This window comes from Lampetra planeri, chromosome 3 (assembly GCF_965212315.1).
Source record: "Lampetra planeri chromosome 3, kcLamPlan1.2.h2, whole genome shotgun sequence".
In the NCBI taxonomy this organism is placed as follows: Eukaryota; Metazoa; Chordata; class Hyperoartia; order Petromyzontiformes; family Petromyzontidae; genus Lampetra; species Lampetra planeri.
In genome coordinates this window covers 18,951,375-18,978,623 of record NC_136109.1, presented here as the reverse complement: position 1 = coordinate 18,978,623, position 27,249 = coordinate 18,951,375, and the positions used below count along the sequence as shown (strand labels likewise).

The 27,249-nt window shown below is 45.3% G+C and overlaps 1 protein-coding gene across 1 annotated transcript in view; it reads right to left on the bottom strand.

The window, feature by feature from the left end:
• The window catches only part of SZT2 (SZT2 subunit of KICSTOR complex), a 112,107-nt gene that overhangs the window by 18,968 nt on the left and 65,890 nt on the right, over positions 1 to 27,249 (bottom strand). Inside the window, exons 57-68 of the mRNA XM_078622693.1 lie at positions 26,466 to 26,554; positions 24,430 to 24,562; positions 22,192 to 22,319; positions 16,520 to 16,668; positions 16,031 to 16,219; positions 15,648 to 15,759; positions 14,388 to 14,687; positions 13,362 to 13,441; positions 12,411 to 12,506; positions 8,957 to 9,246; positions 8,443 to 8,548; positions 6,898 to 6,984 (exon numbers count right to left, since the gene is read on the bottom strand). Coding sequence (XP_078478819.1) covers positions 6,898 to 6,984; positions 8,443 to 8,548; positions 8,957 to 9,246; positions 12,411 to 12,506; positions 13,362 to 13,441; positions 14,388 to 14,687; positions 15,648 to 15,759; positions 16,031 to 16,219; positions 16,520 to 16,668; positions 22,192 to 22,319; positions 24,430 to 24,562; positions 26,466 to 26,554 — 1,759 coding nt within the window. The remainder of the gene's footprint in view (positions 1 to 6,897; positions 6,985 to 8,442; positions 8,549 to 8,956; positions 9,247 to 12,410; positions 12,507 to 13,361; positions 13,442 to 14,387; positions 14,688 to 15,647; positions 15,760 to 16,030; positions 16,220 to 16,519; positions 16,669 to 22,191; positions 22,320 to 24,429; positions 24,563 to 26,465; positions 26,555 to 27,249) is intronic.

Below are 27,249 nucleotides of genomic sequence, written 5' to 3'. Positions count from 1 at the left end.
TTTATACTAAAGTAATACAAAAATGACTACAAAAGATTTATAAGCGAGTATTTTTTCGAGATTTACGATTATACTGTAAATCACTTTCACGAATCAGCCCCCAAATGTTGTCTCCCATCATGTTCTCGTTATACTGCCCTTGGTAGCGACGTTCAACATCCAGTACATCCTGGTGGAAGCGCTCGCCTTGCTCCTCCGAGTACGCTCCCATGTTCTCCTTGAAGTTATCAAGATGAGCATCAAGAATATGGACTTTGAGGGACATCCTACAGCCCATTGTGCCGTAGTTCTTTACCAGAGTCTCAACCAGCTCCACATAGTTTGACCTTGTGATTGCCCAGGAAGCCACGAACCACTGCGACAAAGCTGTTCCAAGCCGCTTTCTCCTTACTAGTGAGCTTCTTGGGGAATTCATTGCACTCCAGGATCTTTTTTGTCTGTGGTCCGACGAAGACACCGGCTTTGACCTTTGCCTCAGACAGCTTAGGGAAGAAGTCTTGAAGGTACTTGAAGGCTGCCGATTCCTTATCTACAGCTCTAACAAATTGTTTCATAAGGCCCGATTTGATGTGCAGTGGTGGCATCAGCACCTTCTGGGGGTCCACCAGTGGCTCCCACTTGACGTTTTTCCACCCCACAGAGAACTCGGTCCGCTGTGGCCAGTCCCGCCTGTGGTAGTGCGCCTTGGTGTCTAAATCGTTTGTAGTAATTTGTATTACTTTAGTATAAATACACGTACATTTTTATTTATGTTTTTTTTTTCTGACTTTATGTTAACGAAAACACATAAATTCGCCCGTTTTCTCATTGAAAATAGGTAAATTTCAAAATATCACTGTCCTGGTCACAAAAGCAAAATTTGTGGGTAATAATAGCTATTTCCTGTACTTTTGAGGCATAAGCAATTAGGAAATAACACTTACTACCCAGGAACAAAAAGAGAAAAAAATTTGTTCCACATCATCAATACCAGCAGCAGCAACATGGCGATCATCAGCACCACCATTGTGGTCGTCAGTCGTCGCAGCTGCAACAATCTTCACCAGCAGCAAATATCGCCCAGCCTCAATAAAATTAGTCACACCGCTTTAAGGGAAGTCAACTGCAGTCGACCTACGGAGAGATTGGCTCCTGCCAGGAGAACGTTAAATTTGCACTTTTCTCAGAGCCACCAAACAGAGATCAGCACTGTGCTCATTTTCACAGGGAGAGTCCTTGACTTTATCTTGATTTATAAAGAAGCCCAATTTGTGTGCAAGATTTCGTTTGGCCGAAAGAGCCCGCGCGCACAGCGAGAAGGCGTAAATTAATCATGAATAAGCTGGGAGGTACGGAGCTCACAGTGAGGGATGGCTGTTTATTATTTATGGCCGTGGGTTGGGTTAGGGTGGAGGGGCATGGATGGGTAAGTGAATGAGTGAATCGGTGAGCGTGCGAGTGGGTTGAGTGAGCAAGTTTGGTAAATGTGCGAGTCAATCGGAAGGGGCAAGTTTGTGAGTGAGGATTGGCAGTGTGGGATGGTGGCGAGTGAGGGAGTAAGGTGGGCGAATGAGTCTTTGTATGTTAATGTGCGGGTGAGCTTTAAGTGAGCGAGCGAGACGGTGAGTGGATAAGTGGTGTGTTAACCAGTATTTTTTGTGAGTAAATAAGTATTTCTAGATTTGAAGCTTTCGTGACTGCAAGGAATCATATTCTTAGGTTTTTTCGGTAAAGTCACGTAGGTAAAACATCAAAATTAATGAAAATAAAATAAAAACAAAAATCACGACGTTTCGGAGGCAACACAAGTCTCCGTCATCAGGTGGGACCGTCACAGCTACGTGACTTTACCGAAAAAACCTAAGAATATAAATAAGTGAGCTTGTGAGTGAGTACTGTGAGTGACAAAGAAAATATATATTGGTACAACAATGATTTTTAAAAAGTCATTGTCAATCCGCTGATGAATGGCTCCCCATGCCGTTGTTCACGGGGTTGTTTGACCATACTTAACCACAGAGCTAAGTGCTCTGTGGCGAGGGACATCACAGGAATGGTTAAGAATGTAACTCCGCACCACAACATGGAATCGAACTTAGGTTGCTGGGTTCATAATGGCGGTTGCGTGCATTACTGCATCATCGCTCCCCGTATATCGGTATCCTTACACGTATATATTAATGTGTGTGCGATCGCATGTATATACAGGAAAACATTGTCAAATGCGGGAATTACGTTCCTGGAAAATGCTGTTGGGCAAAACCGCTCTTGACAAATAACAGACCTTACGGGAAAAATATGGTTGTGTTCCTGGGTCCAAAATGATCACCCCCCCCCTCCCCTCTTTGTTTAACTAATTCTACATGATTTCCACCATTGAGCTACACTCCATTTGGTATGTATTGTGTACACTCCTTCAAATTCACCTCTACACGCAAAGCCTCCTTCTCCATTACTCACTTCAGCGCTCGCCCCTGATATTGAATCGCCAGCCAAGCACTCGCCCCTAACACTGTCACTTGAACGTTCACGATTCGCATGCCTAGGCGTTCGTATGACTGACGTCCTCAACGAGTGGACGGCTATATGCATGCGACAATCTGTGTTAACATTCGCGTGGTGCGCGAGCGTGTCGAGTGTGTTACATTAGCACACAAAATGCCAGACATGGGAAATAAATCAATCTCAGTCAATTCATTCACACCATAGTGCCTTCCAACAGATGAAGCACTCCCGCCTATTGCACGCCAATCTTACAACTATCTTAGCAACGTCAAACCACGTATAGCCAAAAAATTACCCCCTTTTTTCGGAAAACAGACCTCATTTGGTAAACTCTGTAAAGTCGAAACACGTGTTCGATAATTCCCTGTTTGGCAAGGTTTTCCTGTACATGGATATATGTATGCATGTGATAGTATATATTTAATGTACGTGTTGGTTTAGTATAAATATGCAATCGTTATGTAAATAAAAATGTGCACGTGACTGCCCATACGTGCTATGTACGTCTGTATTTATATGCACATAGGAGGATGCAGTGCAAGTGTGCATGCGTGTGTATGCGTGTGTATGCGTGTGCTTGCGTGTACGCCCTGCCCTCTCTCCACTTTAATTAAAGTAGTGAGGCTAAGTGACACTTGACATTATTAGAAATGAAGTGCGACATTCATCATGCTGGGCGTGAACACTCGCTAAACAGAAACACTCGCGCACACACGTACACATGCGTACACACATGCGTACACGCACGCACACACACACACACGCACAGGCAAAGCCGACTGCAAGCACAGACACAGACGTTAACCAACCCACACGAATACACGCTAATACAGACAGACTTACAAAGACACCAATGCAAACACTCAAGACATCGCCACAAACGTGGATATAGACACACATGCAAGGATATGGTCTTAATCTCTCAGTAACTGGTCTAAATCTGTATCGCTCTCACACTCCACAGGCAGTGCCTCACTCTCTCTTAAAGCCTTCTTCAAAGCCATCTAAAAAGCCAGTCCCTCTAACACTGTCCGATTGTCCATAAGCAGTCTCCCTTAAGCCATCATTTGTCCTCTCAGAGCAACTCTCACCAGCACTCATTACTGACCTGTCACGCACAGGCAGACACAGAGACACAATGACAAAGAGACAGGGAATGACCAGGAGAAAGAGAGTGAGAAATAGTTGAGGCCGAGTCAGATGAACAGATGCAGCTATGATAGCACAAGAGATAATTGGAGACGGACATACACGAGGGGGTGGGTGGCCAGCACCACGCCCGGCCACCTTAGTCTCCCCAGTGGCGATGTTTACACATCGCACCAGGTACTCAACAGAGTCAACCTCGGGGAGGCCCAGGACTGGTTCAGATAATCGTCGCTGGTGTTAGTCGTGAGCGGGAATCAAACTCGGGTCGCCAGAATTGTAGCGCAATGCGCTAACCATCATCCCTCCACGGATGTTCATCTTCAGTGGGGGCATAAGTTACCACGACCACCACTCCTCGCCTGGGGCTTACAGGTTCCCACACCTCACCGCCACGCTCCCACGCCCCCTTCATTGTTTTGTTCAGAAGAAGGGCCACTCCCTGTTGTTTGGCAGTCTCCTGCCCCGAGGAGAGGACTGTCCACCCCTCATGTTGGCAGGAGCCAGAGCCAGTCCACTGGACCTCCTGAATACCACAAGAGATCCAGGCGGTACCGGTCCAGGTCCCGACAGAGGAGTGGTAGCCTCTCCTCCCCAGTGAGCATTCGAACATTCCACGTGGCCACACGTAGTGGTTTTTTGTTGTTTCTGGAGGATTCCCAAGGGTAAAGATTCAATCTCCTGACTCCACCAAATGGGGTTTGGCCAGGAGACGTCATAGACGCCCATCCCCCCCGGGGCTTCCAGCACAAGCTTATTAATTAGATATTTTATACGTGGTTTAGTGGTAATTAATTGAAGGTGGAGGGGTTACTAGCCCCTCGCACCTGTCCAGAGGCCCCATTTGGCCGCTGTGGTGGCTAAAAACGCCATGAGGGGAATGGCCAATCTAAATTGGCCCTCCGTCCACGGCACTGCCCACCACAGGAGGTAGGTTATACAGCGTTAATTTACACACGTTCATGAATATGACGTGAGCGTGGCTGTACATCGTGGGGAGTGGCAGCGCTGCAGATAGCAAAATGCATTGCGAACTTGGCTACTAGAGTTCCGATTCCTGGTCATAGCTGACATCAGCAGTAAGTGATATCCAAGTCCTGGACCACCCTCAGGTTGACTCAGCCTTAACATGTATAACTTCTTTCGTACCATACGTAGCCAAGCGTCCTAATCGGAGGTGCGGGGGAAGGGCAACAAAGCACTGGAGAGATGAAAGGCAGCTGGGCGTGGTGGTGCTCACCATCCATCGTGCATCATGCCAGTTTCAAATGGGAGTTCACAAACAAAAAACTTGTTTCTTACTCTTTGGTTCTTTCGGTAAAGTCACGGAGGTATAAAATAAATTAAATTAAATCACGACGTTTCGATCGCAACACAAGCGACCGTCATCAGGCAGAACCGATACAAAACTTCAAATCTAGACAAAAACTTGTTCCTACAGTCTATAGAGGCTATACAGGGAATGTTTTGTCTTAACATATATACAATTAATATCATGAGAAATAGGGTCGTTTTATTGTCATTGAGAGGCAAGGTTGGCTTTCAATCTCACTCTTACCCGTCTCTGCAGCACAGTTCAATGCTCTCCTAAGCACAACTGTCAATGGCATCTCTTATAACTCCATCCTGTTCGGTCTCTTCTAACTATTCTGAATACATATGTATTCAATATCACTTCAGTATATCGCCCTCCTTTACATATCACCAGGAAGATGATATCACCTCTCCTTGCTATATCTCGTTAATATAGTAAACCCATCTCCTGTCATCTCATTACCACTTCAGCCGGAATGTATTGTTTTTCTAATTCTGTTGTAACAAATGTCAGTGGTTATCTATGCTTATGAAGGCATCTATCCCCTACTTAGTTTATTTAGATTGCAGCACTCTTTCATCATTGTACATCTTGTACAAATCTGTCATCTATCTCTTTGACGCATCTGAATGGAGTCAACGCTGCATTCACCATATCCCACCATCATGTCACTTACATTGTTATCTTTTACATTAACAACTCAAAACCACAGCTTATGTACGTATGCATGTTGAACTTCTTTTGCACCGTACGTAGCCAACCGTGCTAATCCGAGGTGCGGGGAAAGAACAACAAACCAAACAAAAAGCAGTTCAAGAAATGAGTTTTCAATCGAGATTTAAAAGTGCATAGCTCAAGTGGCTTCCTCGTATCAGACGGAAGAGCGTTCCAGACGGCCACAGAAGCGCATCTGAAAGCGGGCGATGCAGTGTCTTTGTTCGATGGCCAGCCACAAGCCGCTGCGAGGATGACTGAAGTTCGCGTGGATGGTTTATGCTCCTTTACGAAATCAACAACGTATTGTGGGCGATGTGGCAACCACTTTGTGTGGAATGAGTGCAACCTAATGTGCACCTTCTATCACAACTTACTACCCATCTCTTGCTTACGCCTTTTCCCTCATCTCACTACATTTCTCTATCCTTTTTTATTGCCTTTTATTTCAATACAAATCACAGGTTGCATTGTATATTTATGTACGATTAGATCTGTTAAATACGTAGGTTTTCGCAACCAGTATTATTCATAATAAAGGTTTTTAGGTTAGATCGCGTTATTATAAATGTGTCGCAACCCTCCACCACCCGACACGGCCAATCAGTAAAAAAAGTGTCAGGTTGACAAAAGACAAATAGTTCACTACTTTAGCCCACCGTTGTGTTGAAGAGTGGATCCACAACATTTACAATTGGAGTACGACGTTTCGCTGGAAATTACATCCAGCATCATCAGGCGATTTGCTAGAATAGTGAAGCAATCCACCTGCTTCCGGTCTTAAATAGTGCAGGATGACATCATCATGACGTTAGGATGGTGCTGTATTGTGTTGCGTTGTATATGGTGCTGTATTGCGTAAGCGCTGTATTGCGTACGCGCTGTATTGTGTATGGTGCTGTATTGTATATGGGGGTGGGCTTGCTACGTATAAGAATCTATTCATGTCCTACAGCCACAGGGATGATGTCTGATGTTTGTTATTGAGTAAGCAATGAATTTGCTTGTGACAATAAAAAGTGTTATGTCATTTTAGGGTATATTTCCCACATAACAAGATAAATATTCAATATTCGTTTTTGTATTCAGAAATACAATTTCTTCAAGTGTGTTATATTTTGTATTTCAAATGACATTTCTCCCAAGTATGTTGTTGTTTAAATCGATTCGTGATGGTATTTTACCCTACTGTGTGTGCGCGCGTTTATGCTTGTGGCCTTCACATAAAATCTCATCACCTGAAACCCGAGTTCCATCAGCACGAGGCCACCGGGCAGGGCTCGCTGGAGGTGATACATGAGTGACGAGACGCCACCACCTGCAGCCTGAGACACACTCGCGCGCACACACACACACACAGATATACATAAGGAAAGACAAATCTTTGCTCACATAGCCTAAACATAAGACTGTTGGGTCAAGGGCTGGTTGCGAGTACTTGTCAATTCCAACACCATGTATGAGTGGTGTTGCCAGGACCATGTCTGTGTGGATTTTGTTTCTCCGGTGCTGATGCTTACACACTCCCATCAGGTACTTTTTTTTTAAAGCAAAGTCAACCTAGGAGAGGCCCAGGACAAGTTAAGATATCAATTATCATTGATGTTAGCTACGGTTGGGAATGAAACCCAGGTCGGGCAGGTTTGGAGTGCAATGTGCTATCCGCAATGCCGCTGCTCTCCATGCAGACGCATACAAATAAACACAAAAAAGACAAAGATCTTCTGTATAGCCGTAACAGACTGTTGGGGCAAGTGCTAGTAGCAAGCACTTGTGAAGGCCAGCATAGCACACGAGGGGGTGGGTGGTCAGCACCACGCCCGAATGCCTTTGTCTCCCTAGTGGCGATGTCCTATACACTGCACCAGGTACTCATTTGAGGCCCAGTGGAACTAGGGAAGGCCCAGGACTGCTTCAGATAATCGTCACTGGCGTTATCGCCGAGTAGAAATCAAACGTGGGTCGTCGGGTTCGTAGCACAGCGCATGAAGCACTGCACTAGTCCTACTCCCCACTCACACACAGGCACACACTCGCATACACTCCAACAGCCGCTGTTCACCACAAAGTGGCAGTGACATCACCTCGGCACAACTAAGTGAACTTTGAGGACACGGGAAGTGGCGAAGGCTTTCTGGTAGGATATTGGGGGGGGGGGGGGGGAAACCCAGATGTTATGGATCACCTGAGGTGACTGAGACACACACCACCCACACTCCTCGCTGTAATATTAAATTAAGTAGGGATCAGGTTGTTGTGAGTGCTGTTCCTCAGTCGCCTATTTTTGCCGAAGGACAGTCTCCATCAAACAGTGTCGTTCATGAGCCCCCTTCCTTCTTCAACCTTGGAGGCCTCGTAATCCCTACAAGGTTACCCCAACCCCTCACAAAATTACCCAACATACATGCAGATCTGATCCTGGGAATTGTAAATCAGACCCCGCCTAATCTGACACGCACGAAAACACACTTACACGCTTTAGCAAAAATACAAAAATCCCCCTAAAGCATTTAAGACTGTTGTAATAAATGATGTTTGTGAGCACATATTAAGATCTGCATGGCACGAGTGGGTGGTGTGGTAGGCTGCCGTTGTCTCCTGAATGCTGTTTATACACAGCACCAGACACTTATTGAAGACTGAGTCACCTTGGGGAGGCCCTGACCATTTTGCATATTACTCTCAACTGATTTTAGCAGTGGCCAGGAATGGAATCCGGCTGGCCAGGTTCATAGTGCAGTGCGATAACCACCATGCCACCGTTCCCACCGTGCCACTCTCACCTTGGTGCTGCTCTCAGGCCAGGGTCTCTGCGAACGGGGCTTCCCGTCCGATGTCCCGATGTTCACGGAGAAGGCAGACGAGCGTGGACGTGCGGAGACCGATGACCTGCAGACAAAATAATCCTGGATTCAAGCCGTGGGTTTGGGTGTCTTTTCATTAAGATGCTGAAGTTATTGATGTGATTGTTGCTATTAATTCTAGCGCTGCTGTTGATAATTAAGTTTCTATGATTTTTATTTGTAACGCCCACAGTATTCACTCGCTCACCTCCATAAGGCATGACGCGAGCCACCATGCCCTGGGCTCCAACTATTGCAGCTGCTAATACTACGATTGCTGATTAGACTGCTATAGTGTTACAAACGCTACTGCAACTCCTGATTATGACATTTCTGATGCTACGAGCACTTTTTGCTGCCGATACAACTGCTGGTGATGAAGTTACCGACTTTACAGCTGCTTTTTTACTACCGCTGCCACGGTTTCCACTGGCTCCGCCACTGCCTCTCTCACCTGCGTGCAGGTGTTGAGGGACGCAGCTGCACGAGGATGAAGCCGAGGCTCTGGAGGTACTGCACGTACTGCTGAATGAAAGCCGTGCACAGCTCTAGCAGCCAGGCCTCCCCACCACCGCCACCACCACCAGAAGCAGCAGGAGCAGCAGGGCCAGGGGTAAGACTGTGGGCAGTAGTAGTATAAGTAGTAGGGGTAGAGCCAGTGGTAGAGGTGGGGGCAGCGATGTCGCTGGTGCCACTGGGCGGGGAGCAATGCGGTACCATTGGAGGAACATTGTTGGCAGCAGCCTGGAGGGGTAAGAGGGAGACAACGGAGACAATGGGTGGAATATAGATTTGGCGTTCTGCTATTTTTGGCTAGCCATCGTGCGCTTTCAGATGCACTTCTGCGGCCGTCTGGAACACTCTTGCTTCCAATATTATGAAGCCACTGTGGGAGAGCTATGCACTTTTAAATCTAGATTGAAAAGTCACATTTTTAGAACTGCTTTTTGTGTTTGGATTGTTGTCCCCCCCCCGCACCTCCGATAAGCACGGTTGGCTACGTATGGTGCAAAAGAAGTTAAACATACATTCGTACATACAAAGTACGAGTGTCGTGCCAGCCCTCCAGAGGCGACAGGCGATAAATGAGACTACTGCTAAGCAGAGCCGGCAGCCGAGACCATATCGCTCGAAAAGATGAATATTTAATTTGAACATAACTCCGCCAGATTAAGTGTTCTGTTGATCACGGTAACCTCCACTATTATCTACATTTAAGTAAAAGTTAATCTCCGTTAAAGTTAAACATTCCATTAGGATCTAACCTCATCCTCCTTATAAAATTATCTATTCATGAATTTCAAAGACTTTATAATTTGACATTTCAAAAGAATAATTTTCACTATCAACTAAAATCTACTTAAGCATCTAACAAAGATTAAAGAAACAAGTTAGAATTGAATCTTAAATAAAATCGAATTTTCCCTCCAAAAACATTTAAGGATCCAGCTTAATATACATCTTCAAAAACATCTCGAAAAGAAGTTTGTCTACGATTCTGATCTTCGAGGCTTATATGTATTCTGTCAAATCTAATCAATTAAAGATTGTAATCAATTTTTTCACAGACGGGGGAGGGGGGTTCATCATTGGGGAAGCTCTCCAGCGACGTTGGTTTTTTACTCATTTTGGCTACTCGGGGTTAGCAGCTTGTGGGCTCACCAACACTGTGACTGAGACAAGTGCACAGTGCGGGAAAGAGGCGCGGACGGAAGTGGTAAATAATAAAACCATGGGGGCGGGTTCCACATGTGGACTCACCGCTCACCTGCTGCTGCTGTGCGGCCCGGTTCCTAACAGGCAACGGACCGGTACCGGTCCGCGGCCCGGGGGTTGGGGACCCCTGCTCTATACAATACAATGCACTCAATAACATATTGAAGAATCGAACTTCCTGTGCAAAATTAACTAATTAATTAATTTATCTGCCTTACAATATATTTATAATTAAAATGTCCCATATCCTATTCTTGCGTGTGGAAATATGTTCAGGACCTGAATGCCAATGTCAAGGTCTGCTACTCACAAGGGAGGGCTTCAGGAGATAGTGTGTGTAGTTTTGCTATTATTCTGCCATTGAAGTTGCACAGACAACAGTGGTTTACTTTACGATCCAAAGTGAGGCTCACGAATCAAATCAAACGAAATACGGTCGGGTGCTCGGACCTACGTTAGGTTACGTTCATAGAAAATGTGCCCCAAATCGAAACGTTTTTGACAAAGGATCCGATATGCACATTTTTACAGATATGATTAAAAAAGCATGTTTAATCAACTACAAATCATATACAAAGTACAATACGTGTTCAGAAAGTTATTACCTTGATTCTTCGTAATCCCTGGCTTATTTTGAGGGAATAACTGTTCGTTCCTTTTATGACCCATTATTAAGGATTAAATAATTACAAAAATGCTTTAAAATCACGAAGAATGCACAGAGGTTTAGCACCGGAGCACATTGCAAGGCAGACTAACCGAGCGGCATACTGGATGTTTGGTAGTGAGTGCAGAACCGGCTCCTGCATCGGCGTCGCACTGTTAAGTTGCAGATCGGCATCAGTCGAACCCGACTTAAGCCGAGGATCGCATGTACAAGGTTGCGATTCTCTTCCATTGTGCCCCGTGTTCTGGTCTCCCACAAAACTGTGTTTGCCATCATTGCAGTTTCTTCCCTCGGAGAACCGCCGTGTAACCAGACCTGCTCGCTGTTCCCCAAAATCGCGGAGCGCGACTGCCGACAGCGGCTTCTTGCCGACTTCTCCCGCTGCCTGCGACTCGAATCCCTCCTTTATTTAAGGAGATCCCAATTGCCAACTACTTCTTCGTTTGTTTGTTAAGTTTGTTCAGCTGGCTGGCCAGGATTGGGTAAAACCTCGCCCACTTTTCACCCAGCCAACCGGAGAACAGACGAAGTGTTCCTAACTTCACGTAAAATCTGAGAATAACATTTTTTCTTTCAAAACGCACTTGAAACCCCTAACCTGTTCCAGCAAAATTTCTACAAACTCAGAGCTGGGCTCCATGCTTCCAAAGTTGTGCTCGAACTTTGTGATCCAGCGAGCGAAATTGTGCATGTTGAAAGTTGTTTATTATCACTAGTCAAAGCGTAGGATGGAGTAGATTAGAATCTAATCTCTCAACTTAATGCCGTCTTGAAGAAAATGTTTATTTTAATAAAATTTACACGGCAATTATAACTTCCCCTAGAAAACACAACTGAATCTATTTAAGAATCCAACCTAGGTTTGTATTTTAAATTCCCCTCAGATTTAAGCGCTTTAAGAATATGTAATATTAATATGATCTTCTCTGGGATGTAATCTATTGTAAGATGTAATCCATTTAGGATTTTTTAATTTTTAATCACAGTTGCAGAGCACAAGGCTCTTCTAGAATATAATCTTCCCCATGATATACGTGAATGTACGCAAACATCGAGGTCGCTCATTTATAATAACATAATTAACAATTTAAATCTTGCCCAGAAAGTAATTTCCAATAACTTATATTTAACTTGTGAATCGAAATAAAAAGTCGGTTATAATCTAATCTGTAGGCATCTAAAAAAAGACTCTTGCGATTGGATCAACTGTCATGATTCAGAGTCAAAATTCGATGCAATGTCACGATCTGGGGTCACCATTCGAATGCCCGCACCATGGAAATGTGGAATTGCCATCACTGAGCTCAAAGCCACCGATGAAGATGCGTGATATAAGATTGCTCATTTCACAATGGAGCCTCATCTAATTTCCCTGTAATCTAAACCCCCATGAGAATTTGGCACTGGTCATGAGAACAGCTTTGATGCCGATGGTGGTGGTTAGGTGGTGCACAATCACTGAAGCATTCAGGGCGCTCACAGACTAACCACCCGTAGGATCTATGAATATACTGCTGCAACTCACAGCATCGGTCAAGTGAGTGGCTGGGTCGAAAACAAGCGGAGTAGCACAGTAGTGGACAAGCCGCGAAGACTGCCGAAGCAGATCCAACTCGGACACCTGCACCCACACACGAAGACAAAGATCCTCTGTTTAACCTTGTAGGCTGAAAAGGCAAGTGTTATTAGTGCACACATGTTAAGCAATTACGTAATGAAAACACTGTACCAGGCAATCAATCAACGCCGAGTTGACCTATCGTTTAAAAATGTACACCCTGCTGTAGTTACACTATTGGTCGCCTCGCAATCTTAAGGTTTAAATTCAAATCCAAGGTCAATGTAAACTTGGTTCATAGGAGTACCACTTTGTGGGAAGTCAACAGGGGGTGTCCTACAGTGTATCGACCCCAATCAGGGGGAAATGGAATTTTCACTCCATTTCAACACACACACACACGAGCCACCATGAACCACCATGCGGCAGTGATGTAAACCCTGACACTTGTGCCATGCTAGGTGGACTGAGGCCATGTACATTGTGGAAAGCCCACTGGCAGGAGGTCATGTGATACACCCAGGTGTTATGAGTTTAACCGAGATGACTGGCAGATGCAGACATCAAGACAAAAATCCCCTGTACAGCATTTAAGAGACTGTTGGGGAAAGTGGTGGTGTTAGCGAGGACCGATGAAGGCTGGCACAGCACACGAAGGAGAGTGGCCAACACCACGCCCAGCCACATTTGTCTTCCTAGTGCTGATGTTAACACAGTGCACGGGGACTCATTTAAGGCCGAGTCAACGTAGGACCGGTCAAAATATTCACTGCCATTGCTCATGAGCGGAGATCGAATTCGGATCTTCGGGTTCAAAGCGCAGCGTGCTAACCGTAGCGCTACCGCTCCCCATACATACAGAGATATACATACACACAATCATGCACACAGACATGGAACATGTGCACTCAGGGTTACCGTGATGGGCATGTTGGACTGGGCCGACCTCTGCTGCCACGTGATGAACAGGTTCTCAATCTTACACTGCGCTTCAATCTCTAGAGTGACAGACAGAGACAGGACGCAGAAGGAAGACAGCGTCATGTGGGAGTGGCTGAGAGTGCAGAATGAGGGAAACAGTGCAAGAGATGACAAAAGAAGAAACTAAGTCAGGCACATATTCTTGGTTCTTTCGGTAAAGTCACGTAGAAGGGAAATAATAAAATAATAAAAAATTTAACAATTCTCACGACGTTTCGATTGCAACACAAGCAATCGTCATCAGGTGTGAAAACCACAGCAAGAAAATGTGAAAAAAGTGGCGTTTTTTTCTTAATGTTAAGAAAAAAAAACGCCACAATTTATTACATATTAATTTGTATTTATTTTATTTTATTATTTCCCTTCTACGTGACTACCGAAAGAACCAAGAATATGAATCCCTGCAGTCACGAAAGCTTTAAATCGAAATTTAAGTCGGGCACGTAAAATAACACAACAACCTACGATCTTTAACCCCTCTATTTTCGACATCCAGTGGGAACAGGAACTATATTCCACTTCCACAGACCACACATTCAAACCTCTCCAAGACCATATGTTCAATATTCTACCTCCCCAAGGCCCTCGACATGACCTCTGACAAGCCGGATCTCCCCTAGACCCTGATATTCGACTTGCCTAGTCTCTATTATTGACTTCACTTAAACACTATTATTTGCACCACTCTATATTTAGGATCTTACTAGAACCTCAATTCGGCCTCCTCAGACCCTCAAGTCAGCCTCCGCTGGAACCCATATTCAACCTCCACATACCTCATTTACTCATTCTCCACAGGCCGTACATTTACAACTCTCAAGTCCCTGGACTTCATCTCTCCAGACTCAACATCGTTAATGAATCTTGACCCAACCTCCTTTCGACACGCGACTCGACTTTACTTCCACCCTTGACTCAAATTTCTCGTAGCGCGCGCGCTCCCCACGTGTCTCTCCGTCTCACCCCTGCGCTCGTGCGAGCGGATTTCGCGGTACTGCTCCCCGTGCCTCGTCACGGCATCGCCGCTGGCCCCATACGGAGCCAGGCGCATGGGCCTTGGCGCCACCACGTCGCGCAGCGCCTCGTCCAGCTGCAGCAGCTCCAACGACGCTGGTGCGGCCCCCACAGCCAAGCCACCACCACCGCTACCACCACCGCTACCACCACCGCTACCAACAACACCACCGCCACCGCCGCCACCACCACCACCGCCGCCACCACCACCAGCAGCAGCAGCAGTAGTAGAACCAGAGACCAGGAGACCTGCAGACAATGAGGGATTGGGGGGTTAGAGGGTTTTCGGTGTACAAACAGGGGCAGTTTCTACAATGACCATTATTGAGTTTGCAATTGATACATTCGTATATAGATAGTATAAACAAACAAAACCTACATAACACACAGGCACGTACACAAAATACATACGTTAGACAACCTTGGACTGAGCTTATAAGTGAATAATTATATTTTACAATAACAATTTCAGTTGATTTAAAATCAAAACCATGTTGATATCCGTGGGATTTTTGTGCAACGTAACAGATGCTCTATGATAAACATTGGGCAATAGTAGATTGTAATCTGGCAATGATAGAAATGCCAACGTCTAAGTCTCCCTGCTCAAACAAGGATAGGGTGGTGCTCATTTTCGTTGGCATCATGGGTCAATGGTGTAAATTCAATATTGTCATGATGAGGACTGGTACATTCCACCGAACAATCACTGTTTACACTTTGCAAACACTGCGACTACTCTCGAGAGATGATTATACCAATAATAGCTACTTTTGACCAAGTCGACACCTCTGACAACAGGAAGCCCAGGGACATGTATTAGGCACATGCATTCATATATATAAAGAGATAAAGATACCAGTATAGCCTTGAACAGACTGTTGGGGCAAGTGTTGTTAGCGAGCGTTTATGAACGCCGGTACGACACACGAAGGGCGAGGGTGGTCACCACCATGCATTTCTGTGTCTCCCCAGTGCTGACGTTTAATCACCGCAACAGGTACTAATTTAAGGCTCTTGTCAATACGGGGGAAGCCCAGCATAAGTTCAGATAACATGTGCTAATTACATTAAATATGGCTGGGAATCGAACCCAGGTTGCGGAGTTTGTAGCGCAGGTTGCACGAATCAATACGCCACCGCTCCCCACACACCCCCACACTCAAGTGTCAAACCTGCCACAGGCACGTCCTAGGATGCTCGTCTCACCTCTGCCAGGACCCATGGGTGAGGCCCATGTGGGATCCTTGGGAGGAGGGGGGGCTGAACTCCTGATGAGGGCATCCGCCTCGCACGGAGGCTGTAGGAAAGGGTTCAGCTCCTGGTTGAGAGAGAGGGGGGTTAGGCGCCCAAGCCACCAGAATCGTACACATGCTAGTTCCGTCACACATGCGCCAGCACGATCGTACACGCGCCAGTGCGATCATACACATGCCGGTGCGTTTATTCGATCTGCCAGTGTGATGACCATATCAGAAACACTGCATAATTAAGTTCCTGAATTCAAGCCTGAGTTTCAGTCACCCTTGATTATACCAGGATTGCAAGTGCAGCAGAGCTTATCAAGGTAGGCGCAGTAAGACACGACTGACCGTCTGCTTGCCGGGGTCGCTGGGGGGAGGGAGGTCGCCGTAGTAGTAGTGGTGGAAGAGGCCCATCTTCTGGCTGAGCAGGCACATCAGGAGGTGTGAGCGAGCGTTGAGCCAGTGCACGAGACGGGAGGTGCCACGCATGACACCTGCACCCAGCTCTGATGACCAGTTGTAGGTGTGCAGGGACAACTGTTACGGTGATAGGTCAGGGGTTGGGACAGGGGAAGAGGTAGAAGATTAGGGATGCGGTAAGGATAAGAGTCGGATATCAATCGGAGTTAAGGGTAAAAATCCAGCAGACATATGGATAAAAGTGCAGGATTAGCTTGTGTGCGATGTGTGAGTGTAATTGTGTATGCGAGTATGTGTGTGCATATGAATGTATGTGTGCAGGTATGTTCATGTATATTTTGACGAGCGTATGTGTGTAGATGTTTGTGTATGTGCAGTGTGTGCATGTAACTTTAATTAGGCACTCGAAAAACAAACCTTTCTATCGTCCAAGCTGAAAACGAGAAACCTCTGACGGGGAGCGATGGTCTGCCCCGACTTCCCAGAATGCACTGCGCCTCCCTGGTCAGATGATTTCTCCCCTCCAATTGTGTCAAGCGCTTCAAAACGCTGTAGGCTCTTGTGGGCTGTGCAGAGCAAGAACAGCAAGTAGGTTGCGATGACGACTTATTTCCACTTATGTGTATGTTTTCTCTGGTTACTCTTTGTACATAAAACAGATCACTAATTAAATAAGAACTGGTCACATTTATTTATGCAGATCTTCCTGAAAAACAATCTTGAGGTCCAGTGAGGCTTTCCTAGAGAAATAACATAACAGGAGAACCGTTCAAAGCTGGACTGAGTTAAGCTGGAATGTGTTGTCTGTATGAAAGGCCAGCTAAAAACGTAAATGTTAAAATCACCGAAATATAAAAAAAATTCCAGCCGGAACACTATTTATGTGCGAATGAAACGGTGAGCAAAAGTCTGGCATTATGTTTATTACAGAGTTTCTGTTATTGTAAATAGTGACGTTACAACTTATTTACCTTATTTAGAAAATGTGTCAAAATGAGCGAGCATGAGATTGGCAACCAGTGGCCCACACGGTCGGCTGCTGCAATCGGTGAACATGTGCCCCCCCCCCCCCCGCGGACGGACGCCCAGCGCTCGCTCGTCTTTCAAAAATTTGGTAGATGATTTAGTTACTGTTACCTTAAAAATAAATATACATGGCGAATGGTTTTTTAGTCAATTAAAAATTCATATGGTGCACGAATGTTTGTTCGTAGAACTACTTTTGACACATTGGAAAAAAGCAAGGCGACCGTAAATGTTGATACGTTAAGTTCTCTACATGGTGCTGCTCAGTACTTACTGCAGGAAGAGTGTCGACCCCCTCCAACCCCAGCAGAAAATCTCTGCCGAAGCCATCCACCGGTTGATGATGGCGACTCGAGATTCAATTAATTACACTGTGTCATTTTTGTTAAATTGTAAATGTTTAGTTAATGGTTATTAATGCGAATAGTTGTTAAAATATTCAGTGGTTAGGTGATAATTACATTTAAATGTAATTCATAATTAGTCTTTTGCAATCGTTTAATTCTTTGCGCCATGTCGGACATCCACCGTCACTACAAAGGCCCTCCCCACACAATTAGTCCGGCTTGGAGAAGTTTTACAGTATTATTAGTTAATATTATAACACTCAACCACAGCATTGCAGAGCACAATAATAATCCATGTGCGAGCACAATTTTGCATATTTATATATGTTTTTGGAGATGTGCAAGGGCTTGTTAAATCTCAAACGAAGATGCATACAGGCAGACCTCACTTAACATGACCCCATTAACACAGATTCGTTATAAACGCGCACTGTCCTATAAATTTAATTTTAACAAAAAAATTAAGCAAATAAAAAGCTATATAATAATGCGTTTACGAGTGAGAACACGCAGCAGCGCCGGCCGAGGAAAGCTATCTGGCCCCTATCATTAGCTCAGCCAATGAGCGCGATGCAAGCCGAGCCAACCAAACCCCCCCCCCCCCCCCCCCAATTTGATTATCACGACTCGTAGGTGACAATTACATTTTTAAAGATTGATGTGTCGAGCGAGGTGAGAAAGAACAAGACCAGGATGAGAGTCTCTCTCTGGCTCGAACCTAAAAATAAACCTCACCACAGAAATTCACACCGAGGGCATCACCAAGATCACAGAGGTTCTGGAGCTCTTCTCAAAGAACGAGACCCGGATTGGGGGGCACAGCAGCTCCCCCCCCCACCCATGCCATGTAAGAGGAGCACAGGAGAATGTACTCAAGAGTACAGGACATAATACTTACAAATATTATTACCATAAATCATTATTTTAATTTACAAAATGTTTACCATCTGTGTTATTAGTACCGATACCCCAATGAAGACCTCATGTTTCGCATATGAAAGAAAATAACGCTGCCGGGAACGTATCCCCATATATACCATGGCATAATGACCCCTTTTAGCGCCAATTAGATTGGCGCTCACTTCTCCGGGAATGCACCTTTAGCACGAAGCGAGGGCTGCCTGTATTGATTTGAGACCACATTTTTACGTAATTTTACTTATTAAATTTCGTACATTGAATTTTCTCCTCGCCTTCAGCCGCCCCCCCCCCCACCCTCCTACTCAACTGACACAAAATTATGTTTATCGTGCGAGTGCCTTGATTAAGGTCATCGAATCAACGTATTTCCTGTTGAAATTCCATAAACTGCACAGCAGACCCAGCGGAATGTGGCAACCAAGCAGGACCAGTTACTCCTCAGCGTTGCTGACAATGTATGTAGAACTACATTCGCAGCTTACGTAAACCAACAGAGCTAATTGGAGGTGCGGGACAATAAAATGTTGAATAATATTTCAGACAACCATTGTTAGCATGCTAAGAAAGGAGAAGCCATTTTAGTTGATACAATCAGTGTGGTCACCCCCTCCCCCCATCCCTATAAAGGGGGACGACTGGGACACCCTTTGAAACGTGTGGAACTCACCCCGTGGTACAAGCAATTGTGATGATGCCATGCCAAACAGACTGCACACAAATGCACTACCCTTGACAGATGCATATTAGCCAGCCCCTCTCTCTGCAGATGGCTACGTATTCCAACATCTGCACACAACGGCTCCCACAGGGCGAGCTCCTCCTGCCCACATGACATTGCTTGGCGGGGTCTTGCGGGAGAAGGAAATACCCTTCTCCCCAGAGGCTTATTTTCTACCCTTAAAATGCTAATGATGTGCAAGAGACGCTCTCACTCGAGCTAGCCACTCATTTAACATAACAATAGGCATGTCACTAATACTTACCAGACACTGTCACACGGGTTGTCGTCCTTCGGTCACTATATAAAAATTTACCTTTCAATTTAAAATCAGTTAATATGTGAATGCCAATCCAGCGCTACTAAATGGAAAAGTGTGCGTAAGTAAATTCAAAGCTGTAAATTAAAATGTCCCAGTTTGTTTTTAGAACACCTCATTATTTAGTGTGATTAACTACAAAGTCAGTTTTTATTGTAGTACAATGTCCAATATGAAAGGCCAATGTCCAAAATTATCAGCCTATTATAAATTTGTTCTGTTATATGGTAGTGTTAGTGACTAAATAGTAAAATACATTTATTTGATCCTGTGAACCTACTGCCAAAAACGTTTCTCTTCGTTATTTTCTTAAATTAAGCACTCACAATGTGTGGATGAGCCAGCAATGGAACATTGTGTTGAAAACTAAGTCCATGAGCTAGAACATAATTCCAGCAGCCTCCTATTTTTATTGTTGGGCTGATCTGGCCAATGCTTTATAATCATTCCTACACACATGATAACAAAGATCCCCTGTATAACCTTAACACACTTTTGGGTACGTGCTGTTAAGCAACCACCTATGAAGGCCGGCAAGGTATAGGAGGGTGTGGGTGGTCAGCACCACGCCTGACCGCCTTCGTCTCCCCAGTGGCAATGTTCACACTGTGCATCAGGTACTCATTTGAGGCCGCGTGGAACTAAGGAGGGCCTAGAACCGGTTCAGATAATTGTCACTGATGATGGCCGCGAGCGGGAAATCGAACTGGGGTTGCCGGGTTCATAGCGCAGTGCACTAACCGCTGTGCCCCATCACACACACATTCCCACAAAAAAATATATGTACATATGGATACATACACATAAACAAAAAGACAAAGGTCTCCGGTTTAACCATATAAAGCACAAAGCCAACTACTATTAGCAAGCACCTATTAAGCAAAGCTAGCACGGCACACGAGGGAGTGGCGTGGCCAACACCATGTCTCCCCAGGACTGACGTTTACACACCACATCATCTTATGGCTGAGGCGACATGGGGGCGGGAATTGAACTTGGGCTGCCTGGTTTGCGGTGCAGTGTGGCTAACCACCATACTGCCGCAGACCTCACACACTCACTCATATATTCATACACACAACACGAATAAGGCTAAGACTTGCCAAAACAGCACTTTTAAATTAAAACATGTCCTTTGGTTATTACAGAAGTGATTCAAATAAAGAAAAAAATATATATCCGTGTGTGCAGAGATATTACTGTGGGGCTGAGAGTAGTTTTTTGAAATATATTTTTATTTTAAAGTGGGCAATAATACTGAGTGTCCCGTGTGTACGCTCATATTATGACTGCTCACGGCTGGCCAGTCACTCCTGGCAGCTCTTATTAAAAGGAGAGGCGAAGGGAGAGAAAGGAAAGTGGAAAAGAGAGAGCCTCATTCGAGACTTTTATGCTGAGAACTGGTCCCAATCAAGACCGATGCTGAAACTAGGGCTCCTGGAGCAGCGTTTCAATCAAAACTCCAACCTTGAGAGAGCAGCCAAATCTCACTTTGAGACCGATGCCAAAACCCGTCTAAGGTCAATGAAGGATCTGACTCCTGAGATCTGATCTCCTGAAAATGAGTCTCGGTTGAGACTCCAATCTTGAGACCGGCTCTCAACTGAAACTATGATCCTGAAACCCAGAGCTTACGTTTTATAGAAGGAAGGGAAGAGGCAGACCATTCTTCCAGGAAAGGTGCTAAACAAATAAAAACACACGCACACACCGGTCTATTGGTCTATTATCATTGAGAGACCCCATTAGAGACCTATCTGTCTGTCTAAAATCTCATTACACACTGGTCTGTCAATTGCTGACAGACTCCATCAGAGACTGGCCTGTCAGTGTATGATTGTCTGTAGAAACCACCAGAGACCAGACTGACTGTTGAAGACTTGTCTGCTAACCAAGCTTAGTGGCTGTCCGAGGAAAATGGAGTTCCGCAAATAATGGAGCTGCTGCCTGGCCGGGCATAAATGTACATGCTAAAAACTCGTAAAAAAATGATTTTTTTAAACAACGGTTTTATTCACAACTGGCGCGCCTGAGACACGTGGCGCCTGGTTCTTGGGCGAGGCCATTCGAGAGCTAAGGGACCGCGGCGTTTTTGACCTACACAAAAATATATAAATAATAAGGCGTCCATACAAAATGTGAATTGCTTTAAAGTAGCGAATTAATTGATTAATTGATGCCGATTTTGATGCCGGCATGCATTGTCACCGGATCTGAGTACATGTGCACAATTTGGAATTGATTTGACAACAGGATATAGACTACATTTTGATTCCAAGATTTGACCACGACACAGGAGTCAAGTGAAGTAAAACCGTTGAAAAACATAATAATCAGTCCAATTATATAATCTAGAACAGGGGCCCATGAGCAACATCTTGCTCTTGGAGTGGCTCCCCGAACTATGGCCCAAATAGAGAGATGACTCGCTACGACATAAAGAAGTACAGATCAGTGAGAGCATAGAAAGACAATCAAGACACAGATATAAGACAGCTGTAGGTAAAATATGAAGATGAGGAAGTTGGAAGCAAGATAAACAAGAGATAAGAAACCTGGAGGCAAAGGCACTCATTAGTGGTCGCATGTACAGACGATATGACTTCACCACAGAGTAATGCCATAGCATCTAACTGCCAGGACACACCGGTTTGATTGCACGGCCTATTGGAAACTTATGTTGAGGAACCCTCGTCTAAAGAAATAAAGACATGCCAGTCAGTCTATTATTGTGTAGGTGTTTGCGAGTGAAGGTTACCCAGAGAGCTGATGCCGCTGCTTCTCCATTGAGCGATGCTCCGCGCTAAAATCACAAACTTTCTTTGCAGGCCGGGGGTGACGCTCATATCCTGGAAAGGCTGATAGGTGTGCCACTTTGTGCCGCAACTACAGACGCACACAAACACACACATGTAAAAGCATGGACACAGGCAGATCTACAGATGGGCAGATGTGTAGACACATTTACAGATGTATGGACATACAACAGCCATTCGCCACTAAGTGGTGGCGATGTCACCACAACGCTTGTGCCAGGCTATGTGCACATTGAGGCCACGTGAAGTGTCAGAACACCCGCTGGAAGGAGGTCACAGGGCAGGTCCAAGTGCCACGGGTTGACTGACTGAGATGACTTGCTGATGCACCACCTGTGCCCCCTACTGTGCCAACTTGCTGTGCTCTAGCCACCCGGCGCTCCGCTCGTTGTTGTGAGCGTTGCTCCTCCGCCCTCCGTTGTTGTTGTTGGAGGGCGACTACCTCCAACTGCCCAGCAGCGTCCTTCACGAGCCTCCTCCACAGAGGCCGATCTTGACACCGCTGGTACCAGTCATCGGCAAGTCCACTCAGCTCCACATCCTCCTGTACCACGTCACTCCATCTCTTCTCTAGCCTGTGCCGCACCCGTTTAGCCCCCTCTATCCGGCCGAACAAAAGCTGTTTAGGCATGCGGTGACTGGGCATGCGGGCTACATGACCCAGCCAACGCAGCCTTGCCTGGCGGAGGAGCTTACCGATGGGACTTTGCCCAGATCTTTGCACATACATGCACACTCATACATACATGACATGGCGTGGGGAGGGCTTCATCCAAAAGTGGAATGCCAATGGGCTGTAACTTATTGTTACGAGGATAGACACATATACAGGCAAGATAGTTATACATGCATCTATTACACACAAACATGCATGTACATATACATATACTTTGATACAGGTAGGTATATAGAACAATTAAGAAGGAACCCCATGTAACCTTTAATATAATCTGCTGGGGAAAGAACCTGTTACGGCCTGCACGACTCAAGATGGATTAGTGTGACCAAGACCATACCCTGGCTTCATTTGTCTCCTCATGTGCGACTCATTGTAAGCCAAGTCAAACCTACACGAGTCCCAGGACAAGTTTGAATGATGACTCGCCACCGATGTCAGCTGCGCATGGAAATCGAACTTAGTTTGTCAGCTTTGTAGTCGAGGGTACTAACCACCGTGACACCGCTCCCCACAATCTATAGAAAGACAAAAGAATGGTGCAATATTCCTGATCTTATATGTGTGTGTAACTCCATGTGTGTGTATCTAAAGTCCATGTCTCTGTGTGTGAGTGCATGTGTCTGTGTGTGTGTAAATCGATGTGTTTGTGTGTGTGTGGGTCAATGTCTGCAAGTGTGTGTAAGTCGATGTGTGTGTGTGTCTTTTTCACCAGGGCAATGCCGGGTACTTCCCGCTAGTTTTATATTAAAAAAAAGGACTACCAGGGTACCCTTCAAGTATTTTGGGACCTGTCATTCGGTCAAAGCAGTTGTGATGATGTCACATAAAACCAGTCCGCACAGAAATTCCATCTTCCTTGAGCAGTTCACCGTGGCTATATTCGGCGTCTGGCTTTGGCTGGCACCATACACCTCCTCAGCAGATGGCACAGCAGCCAGTTATACACAGAGGGGTTGGCAACTTGTTCCACCATTTGAGAATCCACAACCCCCAGCAGGGTCAGTTCCTCATCTCCGCCAACTCAACAAATCTAAAAACCCAATGCAGGGGGTCTACGGATAGAGTCGTCTTAATAATCTTAATGATCGCAATAGCAATGTGAGTGATATGCAAGGGTGACTGTGATCGCGAGTTTCAGACGTCCACGTATGTATGTTGAACTTCTTTCGCACTGGACATAGCCATCGGTGCTAATTGGTTATTACCGAGTACACAGACGGGTACACATACAGAAATACACAAAGACAAAGATCTTCCGTATAGCCTTAACAGTCTGTTGGGGCAAGTGCTGTTAGCGAGCAACGATGAATGCCAGCACGGCACATATATACCCACAGGCATACGTACATGACGATGTCATTACTGTGTGGTGTTAACGTTCTCTTTATTATTGTGCCTCGTGTTACTCATTAATTTTAAGTGCGTGGTCAGTATGATGTGTCGTGTTAGCGTGTCGTGCCGCATTGCTGTGTCGGTGCTGTTGTTGGTGTCATCGTGTCACCTGTCCCTGATGTAGACGCGCACGCTCGTGTCCTCGGCTGCGCCGTGCACGAGGTTTTCGGTCTCTGCGAGGAAACGGTCGACCTGGAGACGCGACGACAGCTCCATCTCACAGCGCTGTACTGATGGGCAGCCTAAACACAACACCACAATCAACAGATTAGCAACACTATTAACACACCATTCAGCCTTCAAATGACATGATTAATACGACAGTAACATCAAGTGAACACGATGCTAGCACGTTGCTAATATGATCAAGGTGGTGCTAACTCAACAGGGAGCGTAGACACAACTCAAAGGCAATCAACAAGCTCCTAATATAACACTGCTAGCGAAATACAAACTATACAATGGGGAGCTGGCACACAATTTACACATACATGCAATGCTTGCACGGTCAATAATGACACTAACAAAGCAGGCATCCTAAACACCATTCCAACAAGTTAAAAAAATGCGAGCACGATTCACACTATGCTAGCATGATTAACTTGATACAAAATCTGCACAAACATGCTTTATAAAATGGGTAGCCCACACGCACCACCAACACACAATTAAATGGCAGCCTGCGCACAGCACAAATACAACAGAAGCAACATAACACGGTACGACCATGAAAGGGGCAACTTGCACATGAAAAACACATAATGGCCAACATGTGATGAACATGACCAATTCAACAGGAACATGATGAACAACATAGACCTGACATTGTAACTTTTATATTCACATGGCTTAGAAATTACTGTCAAAATTATGTAGAGGGAGAAACTGTACTTTGCTAACCCATGCGTTTCAATTATTTAACTTAAAACATAAGCCACGTAGATATAATTTCGTAATATTTGTTTTTCTATCAGGTGATCACCTGATGGTGATTGCTTGTGTTGCGATCGAAACATCGTGATTTTTTTTTCTATCTACGTGGCTTTACCGAAAGACCCAAACAATATGAATTCCTGCAGTCACGAAAGCTTTAAGTCAAGATTGAAAACATGAGGATAGGGTTTATATAATATTAAAAAAAACAATACTTTGCAAGTAAATGAGAGATATTAATTTCACCCTGTTGATTGAACACTATTCAGTCTGAATACAAGGTGACATTCCGTTATTTTCCAAGTCTTATTTCCACCTGGGGGACCGGAGTGACACAAAATGCCGACGTCATCGGGGTTATGATCACCACTGGCGAAGTGAAAAAACAATGTGCACGAAATGCCCTGACCAGGGATGTTGTATGTCTGTACATTAAATAATGCATTCACATATATCAATGTGAGAGCGTGAATTTATATTTATATATATATATAATGGCAACCCGCATGTCCATTGGACGTGACCATCCATCCATCTGTCTATTCCTCCCAGTCGGCCAGTCAGCCAGCCAGCCAGCCAACAAAACTTTAAATCTCATACCAAGCCCCATCTCTCACCACCTGTATCTTGCCTTCTCTGCACTGGACAGTCATACCTCGGCAAACGTAGGGGTTACGTTCCTGGATAATGCCGTGTTGGGCAAAACTGTATTTGACAAATAAGACTTGATGGGAAAAATACGGTTGCATTCCTGCGTCTGAAATGATCACCCCCTGCCTCTTTAACTAATTCTACTTGATTTCCCCTCTTTGCTATTACACACACAAAAAACACACGGAAAATAAGATTGCCACGTAAATACAAACTGTACCACGTTTTTTGGCTATCAATGCTGCTGGGTCTGCATGTTGATCAATGGTGTCATGCGATACTGCTTCACATGCCACTCGGTGTTGCTACAAAGTTCAATACTTATTCACAAAAGCAATGACTTAAGCACAGGAAGCCACCCTGCTGTCGCCAATAAGCACTCACAGAAACAAATCTAAATAAAAATGGTAGACTTTCAAAAAGTCTATATTTTGTTGTTATACTTTTGATAGAAAAAAAGTATATTAACAAAGGTCAATAACACTAGTTTCTCGCAAATTACGCGTGCATTTTTCTTCACATCAAGACATATTGTATTTTCAAATTTGTGTATGCACGCACCTCTGTGATGCATAAATTCCAGCCATCGTTGGCAAGGCCCCATGTAGGCTGGGTGGAGCACTCCAACAAGACCCTCCTCCAGGCGCTGCCTGTAAAACAAACATAAGATAAAGATCCTCCATATAGCCAAAACATACTTTTGGGGAAAGTGCTGTTTGCAAACACCAATGAAGGCTGGCAAGGTGCACGAAGAGGTGGGTGGGCAACCAACACTGCACCTGGGTCACCTCCGTCTCCTTAGTGCTAATGCTGACACACTGTACCAGGGACTTACACACTGCACCAGGTACTCTTTCAGGCGAAGTTGGATGGGTCCAGATAGTCACTGAAATTGGCTGTGAGCAGGACCCAAACTCAGGTCCCAATATTTCAACCTCCGTATACTAACCACTACACTTACACCTACCCACGTTACCCACTTATCCACTGACACCCACACGCACACAAATATCCCCAATATAGCCTTAACAGACTGTTGGGGTAAGTGCTGTTAGCTAGGACCCATGAAGGCCGGCACGGCACACAAGGGGGTGGGTGGCCAACACCACGCCCGGCCACCTTTGTCTCCGCAGGGGCGATGCTTACACACCACACAAGGTATTCATTTGAGGCTGAGTCGACCTAGGGGAGTTCCAGGACCGGTTCAGATAATCGTCACCAGTGTTAATCGTGAGCAGGAATCGAACTCGGGTCGCCAGGTTCGTAGTGCATCGCGCTCACCGCTACACGACCGCTGGTCCCCTGCGCACACCCCCTCTTGCTCACACACATCAACCATATGCTC